The following is a 26,019-nucleotide window of genomic DNA, read 5'->3' as shown; positions in this document are numbered from 1 at the left end:
ATTCGCTACTGCGTATATCTCGCATCCCATTCTTTACATTTGAAATTGCAGGGAAAAAACCCTGCACATAACTCGCATTAATTTCTGAAGTTGTCATGGAGACATACGGTACATACATGAAATAAAGTTTGGGTATTCCGTGGACATGCCTACATTAAATATCAGGACTGTACCAATCGCTGTTACAGTACTTTGTACGTGATAGTACAAGAAGTTGCATTTCTTTCTACCTGCAGAACGATTGAGGTTAGCTGTTGTAATAAAAATACCTAACTTGCAAACTCGCACCCCAAGGCTGCATTCCTAGCCAGTCAGTCACAATCAGCCATCCCTTTCACTCCTCTGCCTTTGTCAATATGGTTATCACTACCTGTCTGACACAGCTGATCACGTGAACTGGGAGAGTTTCCCTGTCCAGGCAGTCAAGTGATCACGGTATTAGGTACCGTCCATCTGCTGTATTGTCAACAAGTACCAGTATTCTGTCTGCATGTTTCATTGTTGTTTCTCAGTTAAGTTTTATTGTATAGGTCGATCTTTAAGTTGTGAAGAAATGTGGGAGTTATACGGCTGGGTTTAAACTCAAAGTGATAAAATATGCTGAAGAGCATAGTAACAGAGCTGCTGGTCAAGAATTCAGTGTGACTGAGTTTAATGTTCACTACTGGCATAAACAGAAAGCTGTGCTAGAAACCGCCAACTGAACACGTAAGGCATTCAGAGGGCTGAAAGCTGGTAAGTTTCCTGAGCTGGAAGACTGGTTACTTCATCACGTTACAGAGTGGCAAAATGATGGCTTTAGTATCTTGCACAAGGTGCTACATTTCAAAGTGCGCAAACTAGCGATTAAAGGAGAAATCAGCTGATCGGATCTGAAAGTGAGCCGGGGTTGGATCCATAGATTCATGTCATGAAAGGGATTGTGTCTACGAAGGCGAACATCTATCTGCCAGAGAATGCCAAGCGATTTCAACGTCAAAATAATAGATTTTTATTGCCATGTGATAGCAATGCAGAAGAAAAACAATTACCTCTTATCTCAAATTGGCAACGCAGATCAAGCCCTGATAAACTTCAACATGCCATGCAACACAACCATCAACAAGAAGGGAGAATCTAGCATGCTTGTACGTACAACTGGGTGTGAGAAACAGCGCTGCACTGTCATGATAGCAATAACCACAAACGGAAGAAAATTGCCACCGTACGCTATTTTCAAAAGGTAAACTGTGCCTAAAGCGAAGTTTTCCAACGGCATTCATGTACGGGTTGAAGAAAAAGGATGGATGGATACAGCTCTTGCCCAGGACTGGGTCCGTACGGTGTGGGGAGCACGGCCAGGGGCACTGCTTCGACGCCCAGCAATGCTAGTGTGGAACAGTTTCTGTGGGCACTTGGTGGAAGACACAAAGAAACGTCTTCAGGAAATAAAAACTGATCTAGTTGTAATTCCTGGTGGACTCGCACATTGTCTACAGCCCTTAGATGTTTTCGTCAACAAGCCCTTCAAGTGACAACATCCATAAATTGTAGGACAAAGAATAGCTCGGAGACTGAAGGCAGCAACAATGAATACGGTAAGTATGCCAGTTTTCTTGTTTCAATAGCGTAATGCAAATTTTCTGGGTTTTTTTTTGGGGAGGGGGAATACGATCTTTTGCACACAAATCCCCGCATATATCACACACCGGAAATGTTCACACTTAATTTTTGTCAAAAAAGTGAGAGTTGTATGCGAGCAAATACGGTACTTCCCTGGCCCACATACTACATCCTATTGCAAAAGAAATACAGACACATTTTCCAGCTGTTAACAGTTTAATTTCAAGCATGAAACAAGTGTTTCTAAAAGGTCCATCTCATGTCCAGTTCTACAAAGATCAACTTTCTGACGTACCTCTGCTACCACAACCTGTCTTCACTAGGTGGGGGACATGGCTATCTGCAGTTCCTTTCCATCAAAATCATTTCAGACAACTGAAACAAGTGGTTACAGATCGTGAAAGTAATCGGAAAGTGTGTGTACACGAAGCAAAGTTGAGATTTGAATGATAGAGTACATCAAGACTCTCTTTTGTTCGTTGGGGGCTCTGTCCCCAAGCCCTCAACTGCACTGTTTAGAAGTGGTCATTTGGAAAATTACTGTGATGAAACGGTACGTCATCTCTACAAATGGATTGCTCCACCAGACGGCCCTTTTAGTTGCCTACATGTTTGGTCCTATGACATTTTCTCGTATATAGCCGTGTCGACTGGCAAGTCCTCCATACGGAGGGGAAAAGACTTCCCCAACCAAGGCTTCCTCCAACCATTCAGGGGTCACAGCATCCCCAAAGAAGTCTAGCGAACCACCCACCGGATCTTCTCCAAATATTAGGGAAACTGAGACCAAGAACGAGAGGCTCTGATGCCCTCTTGCTCGATCCCTTTCTGGGGAACCCAGTTCTCCCAGAAAAGAAATCTACCGTTCCTGATCACAGGGCTCACCATTCACAGAGTTCTTGGTTGCAGTGTTTCTCTCTTATGAGGAGAACATTGAAACAAACGCTGATCATCGTAGATGGTGATGATTACAATGGCAACAATGGCAGAAGAAAATGGCAGGTAGCTGAATGAAAGAAGGACAACCAACTGTCCTAATTTCGTTGCACTACTCATCCATACAACGGAACTGCAATAGTTATACTTGTCATCTAGCTGAGCTACGTCAACTGATATCTGCCAATGCAACCACCATAGCCTGTCTATCGGAATCTCGTCTGAGACCTGGACACAACACGACTATGAGAGGATTCCGTCTTTGCTCCAAGGACCGAGTAGCTGTGGATAGTGAAGTGACCAGGGGCATTTTATGCCCAAGTCAGTTCTGACCTCTTCAGTGAAGAAGTGTCACCAATAACTTGGGTAAACCCAGTTGCAGTTCGCGCTCTGTTACCAGTAATGACAACGGTGTGCAAAGTGTACTTTCCGGTAGACTACAATATTAACATTCATGAACTCCAGGATTTGAACACTCAAAACCTCCTCCTTTTCTCTTGCTGGGAGACATGAACGCCTGTAACACCCTCTGGGGATCTCCATCTTCCTGCTCTAGGGGAGGATTCTTAAGCGATTGATCAAACAGTTCGATCTTTGTGAGTTCAACACGGGAGAACCTACTCAGTTCAGCTGCGTGGAAGTCACCTTGTGCAGCCGTGTGCTAGTTATCCTGTTATGGCAACAAGTACATGAGGACCTCTGTGACAGTGACCACTTCCTGATACTTCTCATGCTCTGGAATGAAAGACATTCCAGGTAAAGAAGGGCTGGTTACTTCAGCAGGCAAATTGGCCAGAGAATTCTGGCTGCTGCAGAGGAAACAATACCTCCCTTTTCTAGCATCTCTCACTGGAAGCAAGTCCTATGGTGGACGGACGAAACTGCAGTGGCAGTCTATGATCGTCGGCGGGCTTTTAGACATTTAAGAAAGATAACAATATGAAGATAAAGTTGGAATTCAAGAGGACAAATTGGGGAAAATATTCATTTATAGGAAGGGGAGTTAGGAATTGGACTAACTTACCAAGGGAGATGTACAATAAATTTCCATTTTCTTTGAAATCATTTAAGAAAAGGCTAGGAAAACAACAGATAGGGAATCTGCCACCTGAGCGACTGCTCTAAATGCAGATCAGTATTTATTTATTTATTTATTTATTTATTTATTGACTGATTGATTATTGTCGGAACCCACACTGGCCATCATGTTGCATTTAAAGAGTCTGTGCACTAAGACATTTTTTTTTTTTTGTTCAAGAGTAAGAAAGCTACTTGAGAAAATTATGTGGCTGCCATGACGGCACACTCTTGTCATTGCAAGTGTGGATGAAACCCGCAGTGTTGTTGGAGTACAGAATGTGGCTTCAGTACCCAGAATCTCCAGTAATGGAGATATAGTTAAGATTTCTTCCGTCATGGTAAATAACATCACATCACATTTCGCAGATACGTCCAGCTCTGGGAAATAGCATCCTGTGTTTCTGCCTATTAAGCATGATGCAGAGGCTCACCACCTCCCTTTCGATTGCAGAGTGCACTTGCACTGTGCATAGACCAGCTCCTGGGTCAGACAAAATCCATAATCAAACGCTGAAACATTTGAGTGACGTATGTCTCAGGGATATCTGTACCCTATTCAACAGAATACGGACTGAGGGAGAGATTCCATCTCGATGGCATGAGGGAGTTGTAATACCAATTCCCAAGCCAGGTAAAGATCCAAAGCTCCAGGATAGTTTTAGGACAACATGCCTAACAAAAGCCTCTATAATGTATTTAAAACGATGGTAAACAGACTACCTGCCTGGACCTTGGCAGAGAAAGGTCTCCTGCCAAACTACCAGTGTGGTGGTTGCTCTCATCGGTCTACCACAGTTCATATGGTTAGACTGGAGGGCGCCTTTCTTCAGAGGTAACACTTAAGTCCCAGTGCTTTTTTGACGTGGAAAAGGCTGAAGACATTACCTGACAGTATGGGAATATTTCCACCCTCAACCATTGGGCATTCAAGGGAAATCTTTCAACAATTATTGGAAATTTCACGCTCCCTCGTGCTCTCAAGAGTCTGAGTAGGCAATGCATATTTCCAGTACCATGTTTAAGAAAATGGAGTACCACAGGAAACTGTACCGAGTGTAACACTGTTCGCACTTACCATTAACAGCATAGTTGCTGTTGCTGGGCTCGTAGTCGTTCCATCACTGTACATAGACGATTTAGCTCTACATTATAGCTCCGGAAGGATGGCAGTTGCTGAAAGGCAGCTACAGCAAGCTATTAACAGTCGACAGATGAGCCCTACAACATGGTTTTCAATTTTCAGCGGTGAAAACCTCAGTTGTACACTTCTGTTGAAGTCAGATTGTGCATCCTGAATCAAATAGTATCTTTCCAGTGGCAGACATCTGCAGGTTTCTGGATCTCCATTTTGATAAGCGACTAATGTGGTAGTGCCACATCTATCAGTTGAAAGTAGCCTGCATGAAGAGACTTAACATGCTTAAGTTTCTCAGCACACTTCATGGGGGCTGACCGTGCAGTGCTGCTGCGTTTTTACTGCAACGATTCTATCCCAAATGGACTATGGTAGTGTGGCATATGGTTCAGCATCAAGGACTGTGCTGAACCTTTTAGATAGTGTAAATCATAGTGGATTTAGGCTGGCAAACGGAGCTTTTCATACTAGCCTGATTCCCCGCCTACTCACTGAATCAGGAGTTCCATCTTTAGGAAGAAGGTAGCAGCAGATACTTCTCACATACACTACCAACAAGCCTGATTCTCCGCCTACTCACTGAGTCAGGAGTTCCATTTTTAGGAAGAAGGTAGCAGCAGATACTCCTCACATACACACTACCAAAATTCATAAAATGCCACAACATCCAAGCTATCAATGCCTCCTTAATACCCACATACCACCAGAGGTACCAAAACTGGCTGAATGCCACATGACTGGTTGGGATTCAAATAGATAGCTTATGTCATGAGTTTGATGTGGCTTTACAAATAAAAAAGTCATATACTCTCCTCCTCTTCAATACAAAAATCCATCTACATTATATGGGATAATGTCTAAACATGCTTCAGCCTATCTTCAGTAGAAGCTAAAATATTACATGTATATGCAACCGAATAAAAACACTTAAAATAATGTGTGGAATTCAAAGATAATGATCATGATTAACATATTAAAAGCCTGTGGGAATAGTGAGGTAGAAAAATCCTTTCGTCTAAGAACTATTCTGGTTAACATAAAATTTGCTAATACTTTTTAAAAGTGGAAATCTGTGTTGCACGACATAGTGAGACCATCAATAAGAGGATGAGTGCTCATCATCTGCAATACGAAAAAGAAGAATGAACGGGTGAAACAAAATAAACCAAACCATAGCGTGAAAAGAAAAAAAAGAATATAGGCTCAAACAAACTTACAGTACTTGTTAAAAGGCTGTTGTCTCGAGTGGTACTGCAGGTTTCTGGATCACCATTTTGATAAGAGACTAACATGGCAGTGCCACATACATCAGTTGGAATTAGCCTGCATGAAGAGACTTAACATGCTTAAGTTTCTCAGCGCACTTCGTAGGGGGCTGACCGTGCAGTGCTGCTGCTTTTTTACATTGCAACGATTCTATCCCAAATGGACTATGGTAGTGTGGCATACAGTTCAGAACCAAAAGACACCATGCGATATGAAACTCCATCGCTCAGTCATTGCGAGACGCTGGTTACACAGTGCACAAAGAGGTCCATGGATTGTCAGAGAAAGGTAGTACCCGTAGGATCAATATGATGATGATTGTTGTTTAAAGGGGCCTAACGAGGTCATCGGCCCCTAATGTACGAAATGAGATGAAATAGAATGACAAATTAAAAGTCCAAAATCCTCCACTGACCAGAATTCAAAACATGAGGATGAAGAATGAATGGATGGATATGAAGTTAAAACAATAAGTGGATCCAACCCGCAATGTCTCGCATTCACAGAAACTGACGTGACACAATAGCATTACTGACCAAGGGACTGCATCTATAGTATAATACTGAATGGATAACGCTTTTAATCTAAAGGGGTCCAAAATCCAAATCATCAGCCTCTCATGATGGTACTTATCGTTAGGAAAATAGAACCATGGTATTTGTCATGTTGAGGTATTAATCCAAAGTAGCTTAGACTTGCGGCATTCCACACAGTATGGTACTACACACAGGTAATGCATACCTGCCAACTTTTGAAAAGTGAATTCCGGAAGATTCTTAAGCGGAAATTTTTTAACAACACGCGCGTGTGAAAGTCTTGAGACATAATGAAAAAGAACGGCAAGGGGGGGGGGGGGGGGGGTAATAAACAATACTAATACAAGTCAAATACAGTAGAACTTCGATGCAACGTTCCCGGAACTGTCATTTTCCCGTATCCATCGTTGAATTTATTCGGTCCAAAAAATGTTCCATATAAACCAATGTTAAATTTCCCCGCATCTATCGTTTCTCGAACTATCGTTTTTGTCGCATCGATCCTCGAAAAATTATTTGTCCTCGGTCACAATTTTCCCGCATTGATCGTTCATGCGTAAGAAAAATATACGCGACATTTTTTTAAATTTACAGGGACTGCTCAAAACTCTTAGCATATAATAGCGGCAACCTGTGACGCGAGAATGTACGAGCGATTCTAATTTGTTAGTCTTGAACAAGGATCTTGTAGGCTGGAGTGCTGTGCACAGTTTATTCACGCGCAACCTCACTACGAGCCTCCTGGTGCCAACGCTTCTCCTCGGCCCATTAACCAACCCCTAGAAGTATTCTTATTTACAAGAATTAAAATGTAGACAGCGTAAAACTCAAATTTGCCACCATTTTCTGTGTTGGTATAGGCTGGCCAGATACGTTTTAATTACTCGCAGGGTGATTAATCGCGTTGTACCTTGTGGATAATCACAATATATTTAGGCCTACATAACGAAAAATGTCCCAATACAGTAAAGTATTTTATTATTTTGCTTTCCCCCTTTTTTTAATCTTGCCCGCATTTATATTTTCCCCGCATGCATCGTCATTTTCCCCCTGCCCCCTGAAAACGATGCATTGAGGTTTTACTGTATATGTTATGGTCAACCCTGAAATTAAATACACGAAGTTACATCTTGATGAGTGCTCATCTGTTTTCACTTAACAATGGGAACATTTTCCGTGATCGTATAAAACAAGGAAATCAAGCAGAATATGCCTCACGAAAAGACTGATAATAGTTTCTTAGTAACTCATTACGAACACAATTAAAAATCGCTTAGAAATTCGTCACACAATTTCATGAGTTTCAGAACTACCGCCAATGTTACACACGTACACAAACAAAGCCTTTCAGTTGCTACGAAGCACGACGCAGTTACTAAAGTTGTTTTATATATATTCACGGCCTGCTACTTTTCACGGATTTCTTTTCTTCAAAATCGCAGCCTGTTACTTGTTTGGGAACATCTCATTGAATGAAGTAGCCGTCGAGGTCGAACAGGTGACAAAAGCACGGTGATAATCGATAATGTGATTATCGATACATTTACCTGTCGAATTTCAAACATTGCATCTCATATTACCAGCTACTATCGAAAGTCAAACGAATCCGATTTGACCGCAGAAAGCGAAACCAAGCGCGGATATTCAAAATCCGTACAATAACGTTGTCCATCCATACAACCATAAAACACACTCAAAATCCGTACATTTTACGGAAAAACCGGAATACCTGGCAGGTAGGGTAATGAAATTCGCACAGGGAATACAGACCTATGGTGTTTCGCATACTGCAACACTATTTACAGGCAACACAAACGTATGACGTTCCTCACAAATGTGGACTAACCACAGGGACCCGCACAATCCAGGGATGTTCCTCACATAGTGGGTACTAAACATAGGCAAGGCAGAACCATGGTGTCGCTCATCCCAGGGTGTTGCTCATATAGGGGTATGAATCACTGGTACTGTAGAAGCTGGCAACGTACCCTATTGTTACTAACCACAAACCTATTTGGTACCTAACATAGCGACCCATGGTGTTCCCTGAGTGGTGGTACTAAGCACAAGTAGTCTCATGGTTCTAATTGGATCATCCTTTGGTCACCCCTTTTAGTCGCCTCTCACGACAGGCAGGGGATACCGTGGGTGTATTCTTCGTCTGCGTCCCCCACCCACTAGGGAAAGGATCAATATGATAGCCTTCAAAAATAACAATGGATATGTTATTGATCCTACGGTTCGGTTTGAATCACACGCTGAGAGTCAGAGTTGCTACCTGTCCAAACACCCAACAAGCTCAGAGCAATTAAGAAGTCAACTGTCGTACTGTGGTCCTCTTTCCAGCCTTCACAGAGAAAGGCCATCGCTTTGTGTAGGCCAAGGATATGCCATGAAAGATCTATGCATTCTTACCTCCTAAAGACGAGGGCCCCCCATTGTGTTCTGTGATGCTTAATTCACTGTGGCACACATCCACGCAAAATGCGCGGATCTCTCTAGTCTAAGATGGAACCTCGGCCTGCAAGAGATACTCGAACTCATCATATTAATCAATGATAAAAATACTGTTGATCTCGTCATTCGCTTTATGTGTGAGAGTAGATTAATCAAGACCATACAAATGCTGAGTTTTTTGTTACTCGGGTCCTTTTCAGCTTAACAATTTTAACATGCAAATTGTGCAAGTGTGCACACTGTTAATATCAAGGGTCATTTTCCTGTTAAACAAGGATCAATAGCACAAACCCTCAGAAACGTATCTGTTTATTTTTGATGTAGATCAACCTCCCGAAGTTTGAATGAAATCAGTGAACCCGTAGCTGTGACCTTCCCTTGTTAGTTTCTCTCTTTCCTAGCATTTATCCCCATGCACAGGGCCCGCTGTTTTGCTATACCTCCTTCATTTTGATCTCTTGCAGACATCTTGAGGTTTTAAGCCAACATCACACAAGTTGGCCTGGATGTTATCGGTCCACCAATTTAATGGTCTTCCATGTGGTTTTATTCCACTCAGGTCTAATTAGAGAATTGTTTCTACAACTGAGTCTGAGCCTTCGCACTATGTTACTGTACCAGCAGAAATGAGCCTCCCTTTCTTTTTCCACAATTGGTGCAACGCAAATCATTGTCATACATCAGCATTTCTCACAGGGTCACAATGAGTCAGCTCAAGAGTCCATTGGGCGATTTCCTACAAAAGAGTAATGTTACAAAAATGTTGCAAAGTTTGGGCTGGGAAGACTTGGGAGAAAGGAGACGAACTGCTCAACTAAGTGGTATGTTACACGTTATAATTCTCATGTTAGGTCCATATTGAAATGTACGTAAATACAAAGTATGTTACAAGTGTTACTTTTAATATCCACCTATTCAATACAAAGAGATATAGTAAATTAAGAATTTAATCTTATCATAAAAAGTTACAAGGGACATGTTTCGCCCATTTTAAGGGCATCATCAGCCTCAAACTCAAACCTGAAAGGTGAATAATCAGGATCCTGATTGTTCTTACAAATCGTAAAAAGAGGATATCAATGTAGGTGTTTGTCTAACATAAAATTATTAGAATGTCCTTGGTTAAAATCATAGTATCAAGCTGCATGTCGCAAGTTCACACTCTCTGGAGGGCTGAGTCAATGGGGCCCAAAACCTGTTGAGAGTAGACCAATAAACAGCTCAATCTCTATAATGAAGTAGAAATGTATTTCCTTGATTACACTCTCCAGAGCGCTGAGTCAATGCGCCCAAAACCTGTTGAGGTAGAGCAATAAACAGCTCAATCTTTATAATGAAGTAGAAATGTGTTTCCTTGAATAGGTACTCCTATTGGAGGATATGAAAAAGTAAAGCTGATAGACTGTTAAAGATGTTAATTTCCTATGTTAAGATAAGGCAACAGTCTTCTTTAAGTAGCTGTTCAGCTGTTTATAGTCGTATTTAACTGGCTTGAAGGAGTGAAAGTTGAATGTGTTAAGACAAGATAACAGTCTTCTTTAAGTAGTTGTGGGAGCAAGGAAAGGTATTCGGCTGTCTATAGTAGTATTTATCTTGCTTGAAGGAGCTAAAGTCGAAGGTATATTGACGTTGATTAGAGCTTTTTGGTGTTAAGTCTGTAACAAGAGAAGAGTGAATGCATAGGGAGGATATTTTTGAAGAGAATGTGGGTTTAAAAAGATAAAATGGAGAATGTATAAACACTTACTCTTTCGTCTGTAAAGATGTAAATCAGTTATGGAAAGGTTAGTTGAAGAGAAACAACGTTATGTATATGTTCATTTATTTCTTTGACCGATTAACACCATAACAGTCAAGGAAATAAATGAACATACACATAATGTTATTTTTCTTCAACTAACCTTTCCATAACTGATTTACATCTTTACAGATGAAAGAGTAAGTGTTTATACATTCTCCATTTTATCTTTTTAAACCCACATTCTCTTCAAAAATACCTTTCGTATGCATTCACTCTCCTCTTGTTACAGACTTCACACCAAAAAGCTCTAATCAACGTCAATATACCTTCGACTTTAGCTCCTTCAAGCAAGATAAATACACCTATAGACAGCCGAATACCTTTCCTTGCTCCCACAACTACTTAAAGAAGACTGTTATCTTAACACATTCGACTTTCAATTCTTCATGCCAGTTAAATAAGACTATAGATAGCTGAACAGCTACTTAAAGGAGACTGTTGACTTACCTTAACATACGAAATTAACATCTTTAACAGTCTATCAGCTTTACTTTTTCTTACCCTCCAATAGGAGTACCTATTCAAGGAAACACATTACTACTTCATTATAAAGATGAGCTGTTTATTGCTCTACCTCAACAGGTTTTGGACAGATTGACTCAGCGCTCTGGAGAGTGTAATCAAGGAAATACATTTCTACTTCATTATAAAGATTGAGCTGTTCATTGATCTACCATCAGCAAGTTTTGGGCGAATTGATTCAGCGCTCCGGAGAGTGTGAACTTGTGACATCCAACTTGATACTACGATTTTAACCAAGGACATTCTAATAATTTTATGTTGGACAAACACCTACATTGATATCCTCTTTTTACGATTTGTAAGAACAATTGGGATCCTGATTATTCACCTTTCAGGATTGAGTTTGAGACTGATGGTGCCCTTCAAATGGGTGAAACATGTCCCTTGTAACTTTTTATGATAAGATTTAAATCTTAATTTACTATATCTCTTTGTATTGAATAGGTGGATATTAAAAATAACACTTGTAACATACTTTGTATTTAAGTGGTATGTTCCAAGCTGTCAGTGGAGAGATGGCGTGGGAGGATATTAATAGATGAATAAGTTTGAGTGGTGTCTTTAAAAGTAGGAGAGATCACAATAAGAAGATAAAGTTGGAATTCAAGAGGACAAATTGGGGCAAATATTCATTTATAGGAAGGGGAGTTAGGGGTTGGAGTAACTTACCAAGAGAGATGTTTTATAAATTTCCAATTTCTTTACAATCATTTAAAAAAAGGCTAGGGAAACAACAGATAGGGAATCTGCCACCTGGGTAACTGCCCTAAATGCAGATTAGTAGTGATTGATTGAGACCTTCATCTCCATTGTACAAAGAGCCTGCTCATGTTTCGTCAATGGGCAACATTTTGCCCCATAAATGGCTGCTGGACATACCATGGTGCTGTAAATTTTTGTCTTTAGATGCTGAGGCATCTTTTTATCACGCAGGACTCTGGTAACTTGTCTCCACTTGAGCCATGCTGAGTTTACCCTTGCCTGGGTATCAGACATGGCATCACAGTGTGAGGTGACAATGCACCCTAGGTATTTGAAATGCAAGGTCTTCTGAAGGTTGTGATCATTAATTCTGATGGTAATACTGGTTAGGGAGAGACATTCCAGGTATTTGGTCTCCTGGATGTTGAGGCGTATGGGCCAAATATGGCGTCTGTATATCAGCCATTGAAGTATCCACGTAGAGTATGAATAATAGTGGTTGACCACCGCTTTTTAGTTTGACTCTAGAAAAAATTCAGTGTGTGTACTTTACGAACCAAATGTATTGATAACATTAAGCGTCCTCTAAAAACCACTAATGGCAATTCTCGAGTTATGCAAGGTTGATAATTTTTAAAACCATAGTAAAGTCAGTTGCAATTCAGCCAGTGAGGTGAAAGAACAGTGTCGAGCGAGTAAGAAGTGTACGAATGTGTCAACATGGGAGTTTCAATTGAACAATACAGGTGGGCTATACGCAGGTGGCAGTGCAGGTGGAAAGTGAAATCCATTCAAATGGTGATCAACAGATTCAATATCATGCAAATGGTGTTATCAGTTGTCTTGGGAAAATGCAGAGAAGCTCAAGGAAGTCATGCAAGAAGTATGTCACGTGGAGAAGACCAAAGAAATATTAATGAAAAAAGGAATTTAAGGATTTGAAGACCTTCTCACAAACAGAACTTAATGATATCAAGGAGAGCCTGCTGCAGAATAAGAACAAGTTGGATGAAATGAAGAATAAAGTCATGCATTTCGAAGAAAGGCTAAGGAAACTAAGAAAAGGAACGGACATGAGAGAAGGACAATAGGAGGAGGAACATAATAGTCTACGAACTGGTAGAGTCAAACAAAGAGAACTTGACTGATATATTAGACAGAGTACTCTCCTTAATCAGGGAGAAATTGAAAGGCAAGTGTAATGAGAGCGAGATTGATAGTGCCTTTAGAATAAGGAGAAATATGGGAAGAAGACCAGTGAAAGTATATATGGTATCAAGTCTGAAGGCCCAAAAAAAAAAAAAACTGGATAGTGCAAAGAACCTGAAAGGAACAAAAAATATGGATTTAAAAACAATTTGATCAAGAAAATTGGAAAATATGTGAACATGAGTTTTCATCAAGGAAAGGTGTCATTCAGGTCTGAAAGCATTTATCCATGGAAACAGACTTGTAGCAGCAAGCGATTTGTGGAGTAGACAATGGACTGGTAGCCAGTTAGGTGAGTTGGAACGATGCCCTGATGTGTCAGATATGCAGAAGGTCAGTGGTCCAGCAAGTGACCACAGCAGAACTGAGTCAGCAGCAGTGTGTGTAACTTAACAAGGCGGAGACAGTGACCAAGATGACCCGGCATTGAAGTCGAGACATCCCCACTCCAGGCAAGCAGCTTAAGAAAAAGAGGGGGGTTTCTAGGAGGCAAGACAATGCAGGGAGAAAAGAAGAAAGGAAAAGCCAGCATTAAAGTAGAAAGACATTTGGGCTAAAAAAGGTTGACCAGGACTGATGAAGCCAGGGATATAAAAGAGGAAATAGTTAGCTCCCCAAGTGGATCTATCATACAATTAGAAAAAGCACGAATGACACACATTAAGGCCTTTGGTTCAGCAGATATACCCATGAATAAATAGCTAGACTGGGTCTTGGGATTAATAAATATCGACGGTATATTGAGTGAACTGGGAAATGATTAAGTCCGGGATTTAATGCGGGGTAATGAGATTACGGGGATAGTTGAAACTTGGCTTCTGGCTGGTTGCAAAGTACAAATACTGGGTTATAAGGTTTGGAGTAAAACAATACATAAAAGGGCATTACCCGGGAGGGATATCAGCAATTATAAAAGATGAAATATGTTATCAGGTAGAGCTGTGGGAATCAGGATTTGAGGAAATGATTTGGGTGAAAATAGATAAAGGAAGTCAAAGAGGGAGAGAGATTTTCATAAATACATTTATTCAAAGAAACACTTCCCCCATAAAGAGGTTGCCCATTTATTTATTTATGTATTTATTTAATCATGTGATATTATACTATATATATATACAAGGCAAAATCAAACTTTAAAGTCCATTCTTCTCAGCCATTCATCAGGAGTGCCAGGGTACGAACGAAGAGGACAGCGTTGGACCAGGTGCTCAATCGTCTGTTCTTCCATGTTACAATCACACATTGGTTAACTGATCCAACCCCACTTATGCCTGAGATAATTGCAACAACCACGTCCAGTCCTTAACCTGTTGATACGGCACCAGAGGTTCCTCGGTAGGTCAAAATCGTTTGGCTTCTTTGTGGGATCAAGATGGTGTGCACTTGTTCCCAATGTCTTTGTGGACCACTCATGCTTCCAGCTTTCATTTAGGTCAAATACATCCGCAATGAGTTACCCTGCAGCAACACTTGCTGGTCTTCTTGATTGCAGTCACTGCTGTGATGGATGGCAGAATTCTTGGTGCAGTGGCAAAGAGAGTGATGCAAAGATTTTCTTAGCTTCCCTTAGTAGAGCTTGCTTAAGTGAGGTGGAGGGATGTGAATCAGCACAGGTACCCAGAGACATGGAGTTGATTTGGTACTAGTAATGCAACGCATTGTATCATTCAATTTTGTGTCTACCTTCTTCACATGTACACTTTCCAACCAGACAGGAGTACAGTACTCAGCAGCCGAGTAGACAAGGCTGATGCTAGTTAAACGTAGACAATCAGCAGAGGCTCTCCAGGAGGTACCACAGAACTTATGCTGTTAAAGGTGAGGTTGCCCATGAGGACAAAGTACAGTATACTAAATACTGTTATGACTATATCATCGTTGACCAACTCCAGTTTCCCAGGTGTGCTATACGAGCCCCTTCCAGACAGGAGCACAGCACTCAGCAGCCGAGTAGACAAGGCTGATGCCAGTTAAACGTAGACAATCAGCAGACTAAATTAAAGAATCAAGAAGCAGGAATAATTATAATGGGAGATTTGCAAAAGTGGGTGAAAAGAATCCATTATATGATAGAGAAATTGATGAATGTAAATAAAAAGAAGAAGTAAAGATAAAGAGTGCAACAAGAAAGGAGAGAAATTATTGTAAATGTGCACAATAGAGGAATTATACATTTTGAATGGTGGCTGGTTGGGGGACGAAACAGGAAACTTAACATACATAGTCTATTCAGAAGCGAGTGCGATAGATTTAGCTTTAGCATCTCGGGAGGCTCCGACTTATATTAAAAGACATTCAGGTAAAAAAAATGGACAGCATCTCATCACATCCCAGTTTTTATTCGATTACTGAGAGGTGGAGGAAAATCAAAAGGAAAACAACATTTTAACTATGTAAAGAGACTATTGGTAAAGTATAGATGGAGTGAGGAACACAGAGATGAATCTAGGGATTATTATTTACATTTTATGGCCTTCATTGGACCACTCTAGCCAACTTTAAACAAAGAATTTTTCAGTTTCCTGTCAGCCCAGTACTTCTTTATTCTCTCTGATCTTATCCTTCTTTCTTCATCGAAAATCACCCTTCCTATTGTCTTTCTGTTGATTCTGGTTTGCTTGTCTGTGAGTTTCCTGATTTTGTCGGTTTTGTTTCTTAGGTCTTCCACTGTAATTTGTAGTTCATCCATATCTTCCTTGATTTCTGTAATCCACTTAATGTTGCACTAACTATTCCATAATTTTTCTATTATTCTCCTGATGATCCTGTTCTCTGGTGTCCTGATTGGATGTCAAAAAAAATGAAATGCGTTTCTTCTTGATTATGCTCATTACTGGTTCTATTTCCTTGTAGACTGTTTCATTAGAAGCTACTTTCCAGTGTCCATCTTTTTGGTATGATTTGTTGATGCACGCTCTAATGATTCTTCTCTCTATCTTGAGTATTTTGTCTATCTGTGCGGTGTTAGTTGTTTTGAAGATGGTTTCACTTGCGTATGTTATTTCTGGTTGAGTGATTTGTAGTGTTTTAATTTTGTTGCTATTGACAGGCTCTTTTTGTTGTAGGTATTCTTGGTGACGTATTGTGCTCTGGTCAATTTATTTATTCTGTTATGCCACGCTGGCTTTTCATTGAGGTTATATGTTATGATTTCACTCAGATATTTAAATTTATCTACAATTTTGATTTCTTGGTTTCCTATGGCAATTCTGTTTATGAGTGGTGGGTCAGTAAACATGATTACTGTCTTTTCAAAAGATATTCCAAGACCAATTTTGTGTGCTATTTCCTGTAGTGATATAACTTCTTGTCTAGTTTCCTGAATATTGTTGGACAAGACAGCAAGGTCATCGGCAAATACTAGGCAATTTAAACTTATGTTGTCTTTGGATATTCCAATGTGGATGTTCTTTGGGTTAATCTTGTGCCATTCCCTCATTATATATTCCAAGGCACAGTTGAACAGCAATGGTGACAAGCAATCTCTCTGTCTTTTGAAATGTTGAAGTTGAGAAAATGTGATGGAGAATAATGGGCGGGGTCGAGAAGCGGAGTTGGGAAACACGATTCTGCCTCTCAACCTCACCCATTCCAAAAAAGTTATCAAGCCTCACACAGTAGAAGTCGGTCGGTCAGTCAGTCAGTCATCTTGCAACACGCCAGTAAGTAAGTCAACACGAGAGAGAAAAGGTAAGTACAAAATTTAGTACACGCATCGCGCTTAGGATTCCACAGTTTTTATTTCACATAATACAATAGTTTGGTGTTTCATTCTGTTGCAGGTTCCATTCAATTCAAAACCTAATTTCTGAAAACCAATGATAAAATGTGGGTCTTTTCCCAATTTCAAGCTGGTGCATTTGACTCATAAGAACAACAAAGAATTTCTTGAGGACATCCACCTTTGACAACATTAAGGTGCTTCCATTCAAACTAATGTTGCTAAATCAAAACAAAGGCCTCAAAAATATCTGATAATGACTGTTTGTTGTATACATTCATACTTATTTACCGGTAGCATTAAATCATAAACAAGAGGCTTTATTCATAGGAAGATACAACTGGGTAGCACAAAAGTTTTTGTAGTCTTTATTAAAGTTGGTGTGAAGTTCGACAAAGATTACGATTCTTAAAATGGTATTTTATTGTGTTTTAATGTGGGGTTTTTTTTTTTTTTTTTTTACAATATTGCAGGACAAAGATAAAGGTGTTATAGTGATACATAATGGCCATGTAAATAGTGTTCCTAATTCATGAAGATTCAACCAAAAAAGGAATGTAATTTATAATATTGAGTTTCATCATATTTTAAGGTTTGTGATGTACAGTTTTTATCTTTGTAGCTGAAGATGGTCTTAGTAACAGACCGAAACTAGTCCTACTTTAAACGAGATAGAGTAAAATTCTACAATACATTTAAAAGTGTCAATTAGGTGGAAATGTCTACACTAAAGTTAAAGCTACTGAAACTGGGAAATCAACAAGGAAATTATGAAAATCATAAATTATGACAAAAATTGGCTGCTACAGAAGATTACTTTCTTTCAAAATCCTTTTGTTTGAAATAGGATGAACATATTATGCAAGAGGCAGGATTCCAACTATCTCTTCGGCCATTGCCTATCCACAATTTTTGAATATTTTAGTGTTTTGTAAATGTATAAAATTAAGTATTTCTTTGCCAGACAATTTTTGTGCGGTTGAGTGTAATTAGTATGAGTGAACCTGTAACCAACTGGCGTTGGAACAGGGGTGGAAGCAACTGTAGCTTATTAAGTTGGATACCATTCTAGTATTTCACCTGGAGTTAAAGTAAAAAAGAAAAAATATTTCTAGAATAACAGAGCATGGCTTTAAACCACTTCTCTTCCCAGCTATATTACTTGAGGCTGAATGTACTTTGATCCAGTCAACAAAACCGGACAATGGTGATGAAGAAAGATCTCTTGTTAAAGTTTCCATTTGAAGGAACTATAGGGAGAACATAAATCTACGAACAAATTATTTTGAGATAAGTGGATTATTTCCATGGCTACAGCCATTTCACTGGAATCCTCATTATGAAAATATAATATATATTACATTATTTTAGAAGAACATCAGTGTGGCTCAGATGGTAAGACATGGAGAGCTCAATCCTTTCAATGACCACAATTCAATAAATCTTTCTTATACTAATTTTATAATTTTGCAACATACAGTTAAGAGAAATTTTGCAGTATTGTACAGTTAATGTGTCTCTCCATTCTGATTCTCACAGACTGATGCACTAAATAACAGAGGAAGGTATACAGTGAACATGCCAGCAACAGTATCTACCTTTACTTTCACAAACAAACACGAAGGGCCTGACAAGGGCTCGCTCCTCCACTCACCGCCAGTGACACTGTTAGCTCTGCTGCTCGCTGCTCCATTATATCCTTCTCCATTGTTAACTGAGTGTTCAATTGCTGTAAGCGAAGTTTTTCAGCTATTCTTTCTATTAAAAAAAATAAAAATAAAAAAAATAAAAAATATTATACTGTATAAGTACATTCAAATCATTTAATATTTTTAATTGCAAAGAAATATTTTAAATGAGGACTTTCATTTCAAATAACACCTACCTTCTATGTTTACTTTATGACTACCAATATATGTCTGTAATATTGCCCTGCAACTTGAAGGAGAGTTACGATCATTATTAGGACTTGTCCTTGGTTTAGCTGTACACTGAGGACAACTTCGGCTATCTTCTGAACATGCTGAGTGATAAGTGACACTGCAATTGTTGCAGACTGACAGATCTCCTGCAATGTCAACAACAGAAAGGTCAATACATTTTAGTCTGAGAAAAAAGTCTTATTACATTATTAGTTCTATCTTTTCATATCAGTTTACAACAGATTTATGATTTATTTCACTATTCCATGATAGTCAGGTTACTTTTGTTTACTTTTATATGAATGACAAAGGAGTAGAGTTCACCTGGATATAGCATTACCAACATAAATTCGATGACCACTGAAATGACTAATTCCTACCATTTATTTATGAAATATCCTAACAGTTTGAACCCTATTGCACATGAGTATATTAGGATTATAGTTTTCATCAGTTTTTTTAATTATTGGTCTTTGACATAATATTACAAAACTAAATTATTGAAGAAGTGGTGAATGAACTAAAGGAACTGTTTGTAGTAGCAGGAAGTTCCACATTGCAATTGTTTAAGTGACACTCAAGTTCGAATCTTGTTCTTCCAACATGGCACTGTTGAACAGTAAATGGTCCACCGTTTGTGAAGATCCACAAAAGCACAAGCAATCACCTGCAATGTTAATTTTGAAACATTCAAAGTAGCATTTAAACTTTCCATGGCTGGAGAGAAACTGAGCGAGAATGAATTCAGACACTAATGTTTTGCACAGCAATCAGCTATATATGTCGGAAAAATATAATTCTCTTGTGACTGACCCTTCTGAACTTGATGTGCAGAGGTTGTTCCACTGTCTTATTAGATGCGTTTTGATTTACGCTTTTGCATAGCTTGGGGGTGATTTGTTGTAGGCGATTTCTATGTAAGACGAGGAGACTGCTTTTGTGAGGATGTCTGCCTTTTCATTTCCAGGAGAACCGGTGTAACCTTGGATCCAGGAAAGACAGATGTGGGGGCACTGCTATGCTCTAGATCTTATAGTAGCACCTACTGGATTGACGTTATACTAGTCATTGATTGCGTTCAATGCAGCCTGCGAGTCACTTAGAATCCAAGGGCTACTACTGATGTGTTCACACCACAGCAGACTTGATGGCCCATAGCAAAATAATATCAAGGGGACTCTGCAGAGAAAGAAAATAAGAATATATTGTACTTTGTTTGCTCCTTTCCAATGTACTTATTCTGACCTGTTGGGTTCATTCTTTCCTTTTGTATTTCACCTGAATTCCTGGTCCTTTAATACCTGTACCATTTGTTCTCCCTTTTGTCCTTTCCCTTTTCCTGTATTTATCTAGTGTTCTCCTTATCCTACACTTCCCACATCAAGACTGAAAAATCTGTCAAGATAGCCCCTCAATGAGTGATGAAGCAAGCCTTCCTGATGAAGTTAGGGAGCAGAAATAAGCTCATCAATGCCAGAGGAAAAATTAATGGGTAGGAACTGGGACTGATGAAGAGATAGCCAATCTCTTTGAAAATGGCTGTATGAAGATGTGGAGGTTGTACTTTAGGATTTTCTTTCTATTCCCCCATTTTTCCATACCGATCTGTCATTATGTTTATCCTACTATGTGTTTTTTTAGATGTTCCTATCTTTCTATATTTGGCTTCATCTGAACCTGTTTGTTCCTTTTCGTTACTTATACAGTAAAATCTCGTTAAGACGTTTCTGCAGGGCTATAGTAAGTTCCCTGATATACAGTAGGTTGCCTGTATGTTATCCCAGGTCATACTTTGTGAAATTTAATTTAGATGCTGCATGTCTTTGAGACATGATAGTTCCATAAATATCCAAATACATCTTCATATTTATTATATGATATTATTTATTGTATTACTATGGACCATCAAGCCTGCTGTGGTGTGAATGCATTAGTAGTAGTGCTTGGATTCTAAATGACTCGCAGGTTGCATTGAACACAATCTATGACAAATATAATGCATACCTGCCAACTTCACAATACCAAAATCAGGAGATTTTGATATGAAAATCAGGAAAAATCAGGAGATACAATTGGTCAAAACTGCTTATTCTATATGCCTTGCCCAATATAGGAGTACTATGGTATATATTGTAACACTTATTGTTTCAAAATCCGACTGTTGTTATACGAGGCTACAAGGCTAAAAATTGCACATCTCAATTCCCTCACAGGAAGCATGTGAATGAGATGATTGGTCTTTGATAAGCCTTCCAAGAATACTATGAGCTCATGCTCCACACATGTGAATCAATCATGCACTTAGATGCCATTAGTTAGATTAATATATTAAATCACGCGCCCGCGCGATTATGCAAAGCGCAATGCTATTTTTATCAAGTAAATTAAAATTGGCTAGAATTGTCTCTAAATGGCTCCTAAAATATTTTTTTTAAAGTTACTAATCACTATCTTTGGAATTCTGTCACTAAATTACTAAAAAAGACTCCAAATCTAGTGACTAGTTTCTAGAATCGACTAGACTAATGTGAACGAACATGAAGCACGCGAGAACGAGAGACTGACAATCGATATACGCATTGCTATATACAGGTTTCAATAAACATCGCACATTTGCGCGCATTTCTCGTATTAATAAGGGTTGATATTTCATTTCAAAGCGGACAATGAGCGAAGGACTTCCAGCCACTCGCGTACAAAGCTGAAATGGCGGAATTTATAGACAAATGTGTGAAACCAAATAAGCCAAAATCGGGAGAAATAATAGAATAATCAGGAGGCGGGAAAAACTGTCGAAAATCGGGAATCTCCCGCCTAAATCGGGAAAGTTGGCAGATATGTATAACGTCAATCCAGTAGGTGCTACTATAAGATCTAGAGCACAGCAGTGCCCCCACATCTGTCTTTCCTGGATCTGAGGACCGGTTCTCCTGGAAATGAACCACCTTGAGACTCTGACTAAATGGAGATGTGATAAGATTATAAGAACTCAACAAGAGAGTTCCCTTAGCCTCTCTCACCTCAATTCTCCATTTCCTACCTACATGTGGTGCCCCAGTTAAGCCGAGCAACGCAGTGGAAGGTTGGGTACCAACTGCAGCGCGAAGCTGGTTCATTGAGCAGACTGGAATTGGGGGTCAGTGGAAGGCAACGTGAAACCACCACTGTTAATTTTTCCAAGACAACCTCATGGCTTTACTCAATCATAAATCAGTGTCCGGAGTAAGTCTCCCACTCGGATCTCCGGAGGAGACATGGTTGAGAGGAGCCTCTGGACGTGCAAATCAATCCAAACCAATCTTGCACGTAGTTAGAAAGATTGCAACCTGGAATGTACGAGGTCTCTTACAGACAGGAAAACTGGCTATCGTTGAAAGAGCGATGAGCCTACATGATCTGGACATACCTGGACTCAGCGAGACACATTGGAAAGGTTGTGGCCACTTTGTCACTCACTCAGATAACACCATATATTTTTCTGGAAGTGAAGATCTGAGTCGGAATGGTGTCGCTGTACTGATTTATAAAATACTAGCCAGTGCTGTCGTGGGATATGAGCTTGTCTCTGACAAAATCATCTCCATTAAGATGAATGCTTCTCCGTGTAGGATCAACGTCATTCAGGTTTATGCTCCTACTGCAGTTGCACTGGATGAAGAAGTCGATGAATTCTACGAGGTGCTGGAACACACCATCAGAAAGATTCCCCAGAAGGAAATATTAGTCATTCAGGGTGATTTTAATGCGAAGATAGGTGAGACTATTAAAGAATCATTTGAGACATGTGGTTGGAAGGCACGGTCTAGGTGTAAGAAATGAGCGTAGTGAGCATCTACTGGAGTTCTGTGTTGGCAATAACCTGTCTATCTGCAATACCCTCTTCCAACATCACCCACAGTGTCGATACACATGGATTTCTCCTGGCGACAGGGTTCAAAATTAGATTAATTTCATTTTGGTGAGGCAATGATGGCGGACTTCTGTACTGGATTACAAGACCTATCCTGGAGCAGACTGTGGTAGTGACCACATTATGCTATCTATGAAAATGCGAATCAAACTGAAATTGACCAAGAAGAAGAGAGTGACACAGGTTCGCATAACTGACAAAAATGTTCTCCAAGATTTTGGGGATAGAATAAGGCCAAAACTCTAGCAAGTACAGGAGGAAGGATCAGCCTCCCAAACATGGAACAACCTCAAGACAATTATTAACTCTTCTCTCCCTGAACCATTGACTAAGTCTCCCCAAGCTAAGTGCCCTTGGATATAGAACACCACTCTACTGCTGATAGAAGAGAGGAGCATACTGAAGAAACATCGCATTCCAACCAGGCAAGACAAAGAAGCATACAGTGAACTTTGCCATGAAATACAGTGCAATTGCAGAACTGACAAGACACTGTATCTCACCAGTATTTGTGATGAAATAGACCAACATCTACGGCTGAATCAAACACGTGATCTTTTAAAAAAAAGTCAACCACATTACCCGTGAGTTCAAACCACACACATGGAGGATTGAAGATGAAGATGGAAAGCTTATTACTGATAAGAACAAAGCAACAGAAAGATGGAAACAATACTGTGAAATGCTGTATTGCAAAGGAAATAATTCTGCCAAACAGGACATTTTTATGAGGTATGACAACCTGATATTTTATTTACTGAAATTGCAAATGCTGTCAATCATTTGAAGAACAACAAAGCCCCAGGTATTGATGGTATTTCGGGAGAAACGCTGAAAGTGACGGGGGAGGAGGGCATGCATATTTTACATTAGGTATGCAATATGGTGTGGAAAACTGGTGAATGCTCCAAGGACTGGACAACCAGTACTAATCCCTCTTTACAAAAAGGGGTCTACAAGGAAGTGTTCCAATTATCGTACTCTTGCATTAATATCCCATGCAAGCAAAGTTCTGCTCTACATAAGAAATCAACGCCTAAAACCATTCCTGCAACCTCAGCTATCCGCGGAACAAGCAGGCTTTGTTGCAGGTAAAGGAACACGAGAGTCTATCCTGAACATGAGACAGATAATCGAGAAATTTCACGAGTTTTGTGTCCCTGCCTTTATTTGCTTCCTGGACTACAAAACGGCCTTTGAATGTGTTATGTGGGACAAGTTGTGGCAGGTGCTAAAGGAATTTGGGGTTCCACTGCATTTCATATCGTTATTGAAAGGCCTGTATAAAAACCACGCAGCAACCATAAAGGTGGATGGGGATCTCTCAGGCATTTTCAATGTGACAAATGGAGTAAGGCAAGGTTGTATATTATCACCTCAACTCTACAACATCTATGCAGAGTGTGTCATCACAAGAGCTCTGAATGGCTGGAATGGTGGAATCTCAACTGGTGGCAGAAAAATTAACAACCTGCTCTTTGCAGATGACACTTCCCTCATAGCTGGAAGTGAAGAGGAACTTTCTGACCTGCTTACAAAGGTGAAGAGCACAAGTCTTCAGTATGGTCTAGAGATAAACATAAAAAATAAACTAATGGTAGTTGATCGGCGAAGTCTAATCCAACTTACAGGATGCCTAAAGGACATGGATATAGTAAAGGAATTTGTATACCTGGGGTCAGTCATCAATGACACGGGAAGCTGTGATAAAGAGCTAAAAAGACGTATTGTCTTAGGTCGTGCTGCAATAGTTAAACTTACTAAGATCTGGCAGAACCAGGCAATATCAAAAGCTACGAAGATGCGCTTGGTAGAATCACTAGTGTTCTCCATCTTTTTGTACTGCTGTGAGAAGTGGACTGCGAATTCTAAAGACAAAAAGCGCATTGATACCTTTGAAATGTGGTGTTGGCGGAGAATGCTACGTGTACCCTGGACAGAAAGAAGAACTAATGTTTCCATTCTGGACGAAGTCTGCATCAAGAAATGTCTATCTTCCTGTGCGAGTGTTACCTCCAGTTCCTTGGCCACATTTTCAGAGACGGAGAGAACTTGGAAAAGATAATTTTACAAGGCAAAATCGAAAGCAGTAGACCACGAGGAAGAACAGCAAGTAGATGGATAGATCAGGCGAAGAAGATCACTGGTCTACCACTTCAGATCATATTAAAGAAATGTGAAAACCGCTCGGGGTGGAGACATCTCGTAAAGGTTGCAATACGGAAATGATAGAGTTATGTGACAGTATTAACAGTATTGTGCCTCCCCAATAACCTTTTGGATTGGTGTTATAACTATAGAAATTAGTGTCAAACGGCTTTATGCCAATGTACTTTAATTATTTTACGTAATGCAGCGTTCGCTCCTGCACTGAGTTAGTGCATTGTCTCCGCTTAGCTGCACATGCGCGGGGAGCTCCCTGGTGTGACTGCTCTGAGCCCGCATGGCAAGGCGTCAATTGGGATCGAGAAGCCATGATGTGTAGAAGTGGAAACGTTTGCTACGCAATGGCGTGGTGTTTTACACTAAAACCTGGGTGAATTTCCCTTTAACGGGGATGTTTCCCCATCAAGCTTGTGGTTGACCTTCTACCATTTTCGGTATCTTATTTTTGGTGAAAGCTTCTTCTGGATTCTTCGTGACGAGATTAAGTTCAGTTGCCTCGTGGTCAACACTATCAATAATGACCAGGTTTGGATTTTCTAAAGTGTAGTGTCTGAAAAAGGTACGTACTTGTGCTATTATTTTCTCATACCCTGTGAAGAAAAGTTTTATGTACTTTCATCAGGATGATCATAATAATAATAATAATTGTACCGGGCGGTACACCTCCACGCCGCTAATTTAAAATGTGCGCCAGTTGAAACTCCTCTGCTGGAGGAAGTCTGAACTTTATCGACGGTATTAATTTTCAAGTTTCTCAGAAGATGTCACTACTTGGAAAGTTTGGAGTTTTTGAACTGTGCCACTTTTGATGTATTTTTGTTTTACCGGTAGTAAGAAGTGTGAACTTTCTCTTCTAGAGGACACTACTGAAAAACTACAATGGTGCACCCTAGTGCGATGTGAAAGAACTGTTTTTTGGAGAAATTTTTATTTCAAAAGTTTGTTTCTTGTTAATTTTTTTTCTGTTATTAAGTTGGCTGTATACCCCTCTCTTTCCCCTTGTTTTGTATTTAGCCAATCCCAAATTTCTTTAATTAATTTCTGACCAATCTGA

At 39.8% G+C, this 26,019-nt stretch overlaps 1 protein-coding gene across 2 annotated transcripts in view; it reads right to left on the bottom strand.

The window, feature by feature from the left end:
• The window catches only part of LOC136857830 (PHD finger protein 21A), a 203,127-nt gene that overhangs the window by 37,053 nt on the left and 140,055 nt on the right, over positions 1 to 26,019 (bottom strand). The window contains exons 8-9 of one of the 2 annotated variants that reach the window (XM_067136792.2): positions 18,853 to 19,035; positions 18,622 to 18,725 (exon numbers count right to left, since the gene is read on the bottom strand). In XM_067136792.2, coding sequence (XP_066992893.1) covers positions 18,622 to 18,725; positions 18,853 to 19,035 — 287 coding nt within the window. Of the gene's footprint in view, positions 1 to 18,565; positions 18,726 to 18,852; positions 19,036 to 26,019 lie in introns of both variants that reach the window. The other variant, XM_067136793.2, reaches the window with a different exon arrangement.

This window comes from Anabrus simplex, chromosome 1, assembly GCF_040414725.1.
Source record: "Anabrus simplex isolate iqAnaSimp1 chromosome 1, ASM4041472v1, whole genome shotgun sequence".
Classification (NCBI taxonomy): domain Eukaryota; kingdom Metazoa; phylum Arthropoda; class Insecta; order Orthoptera; family Tettigoniidae; genus Anabrus; species Anabrus simplex.
The sequence above is the reverse complement of the archived record's forward strand: the minus strand, read 5'-3'. Positions and strand labels throughout refer to the sequence as shown.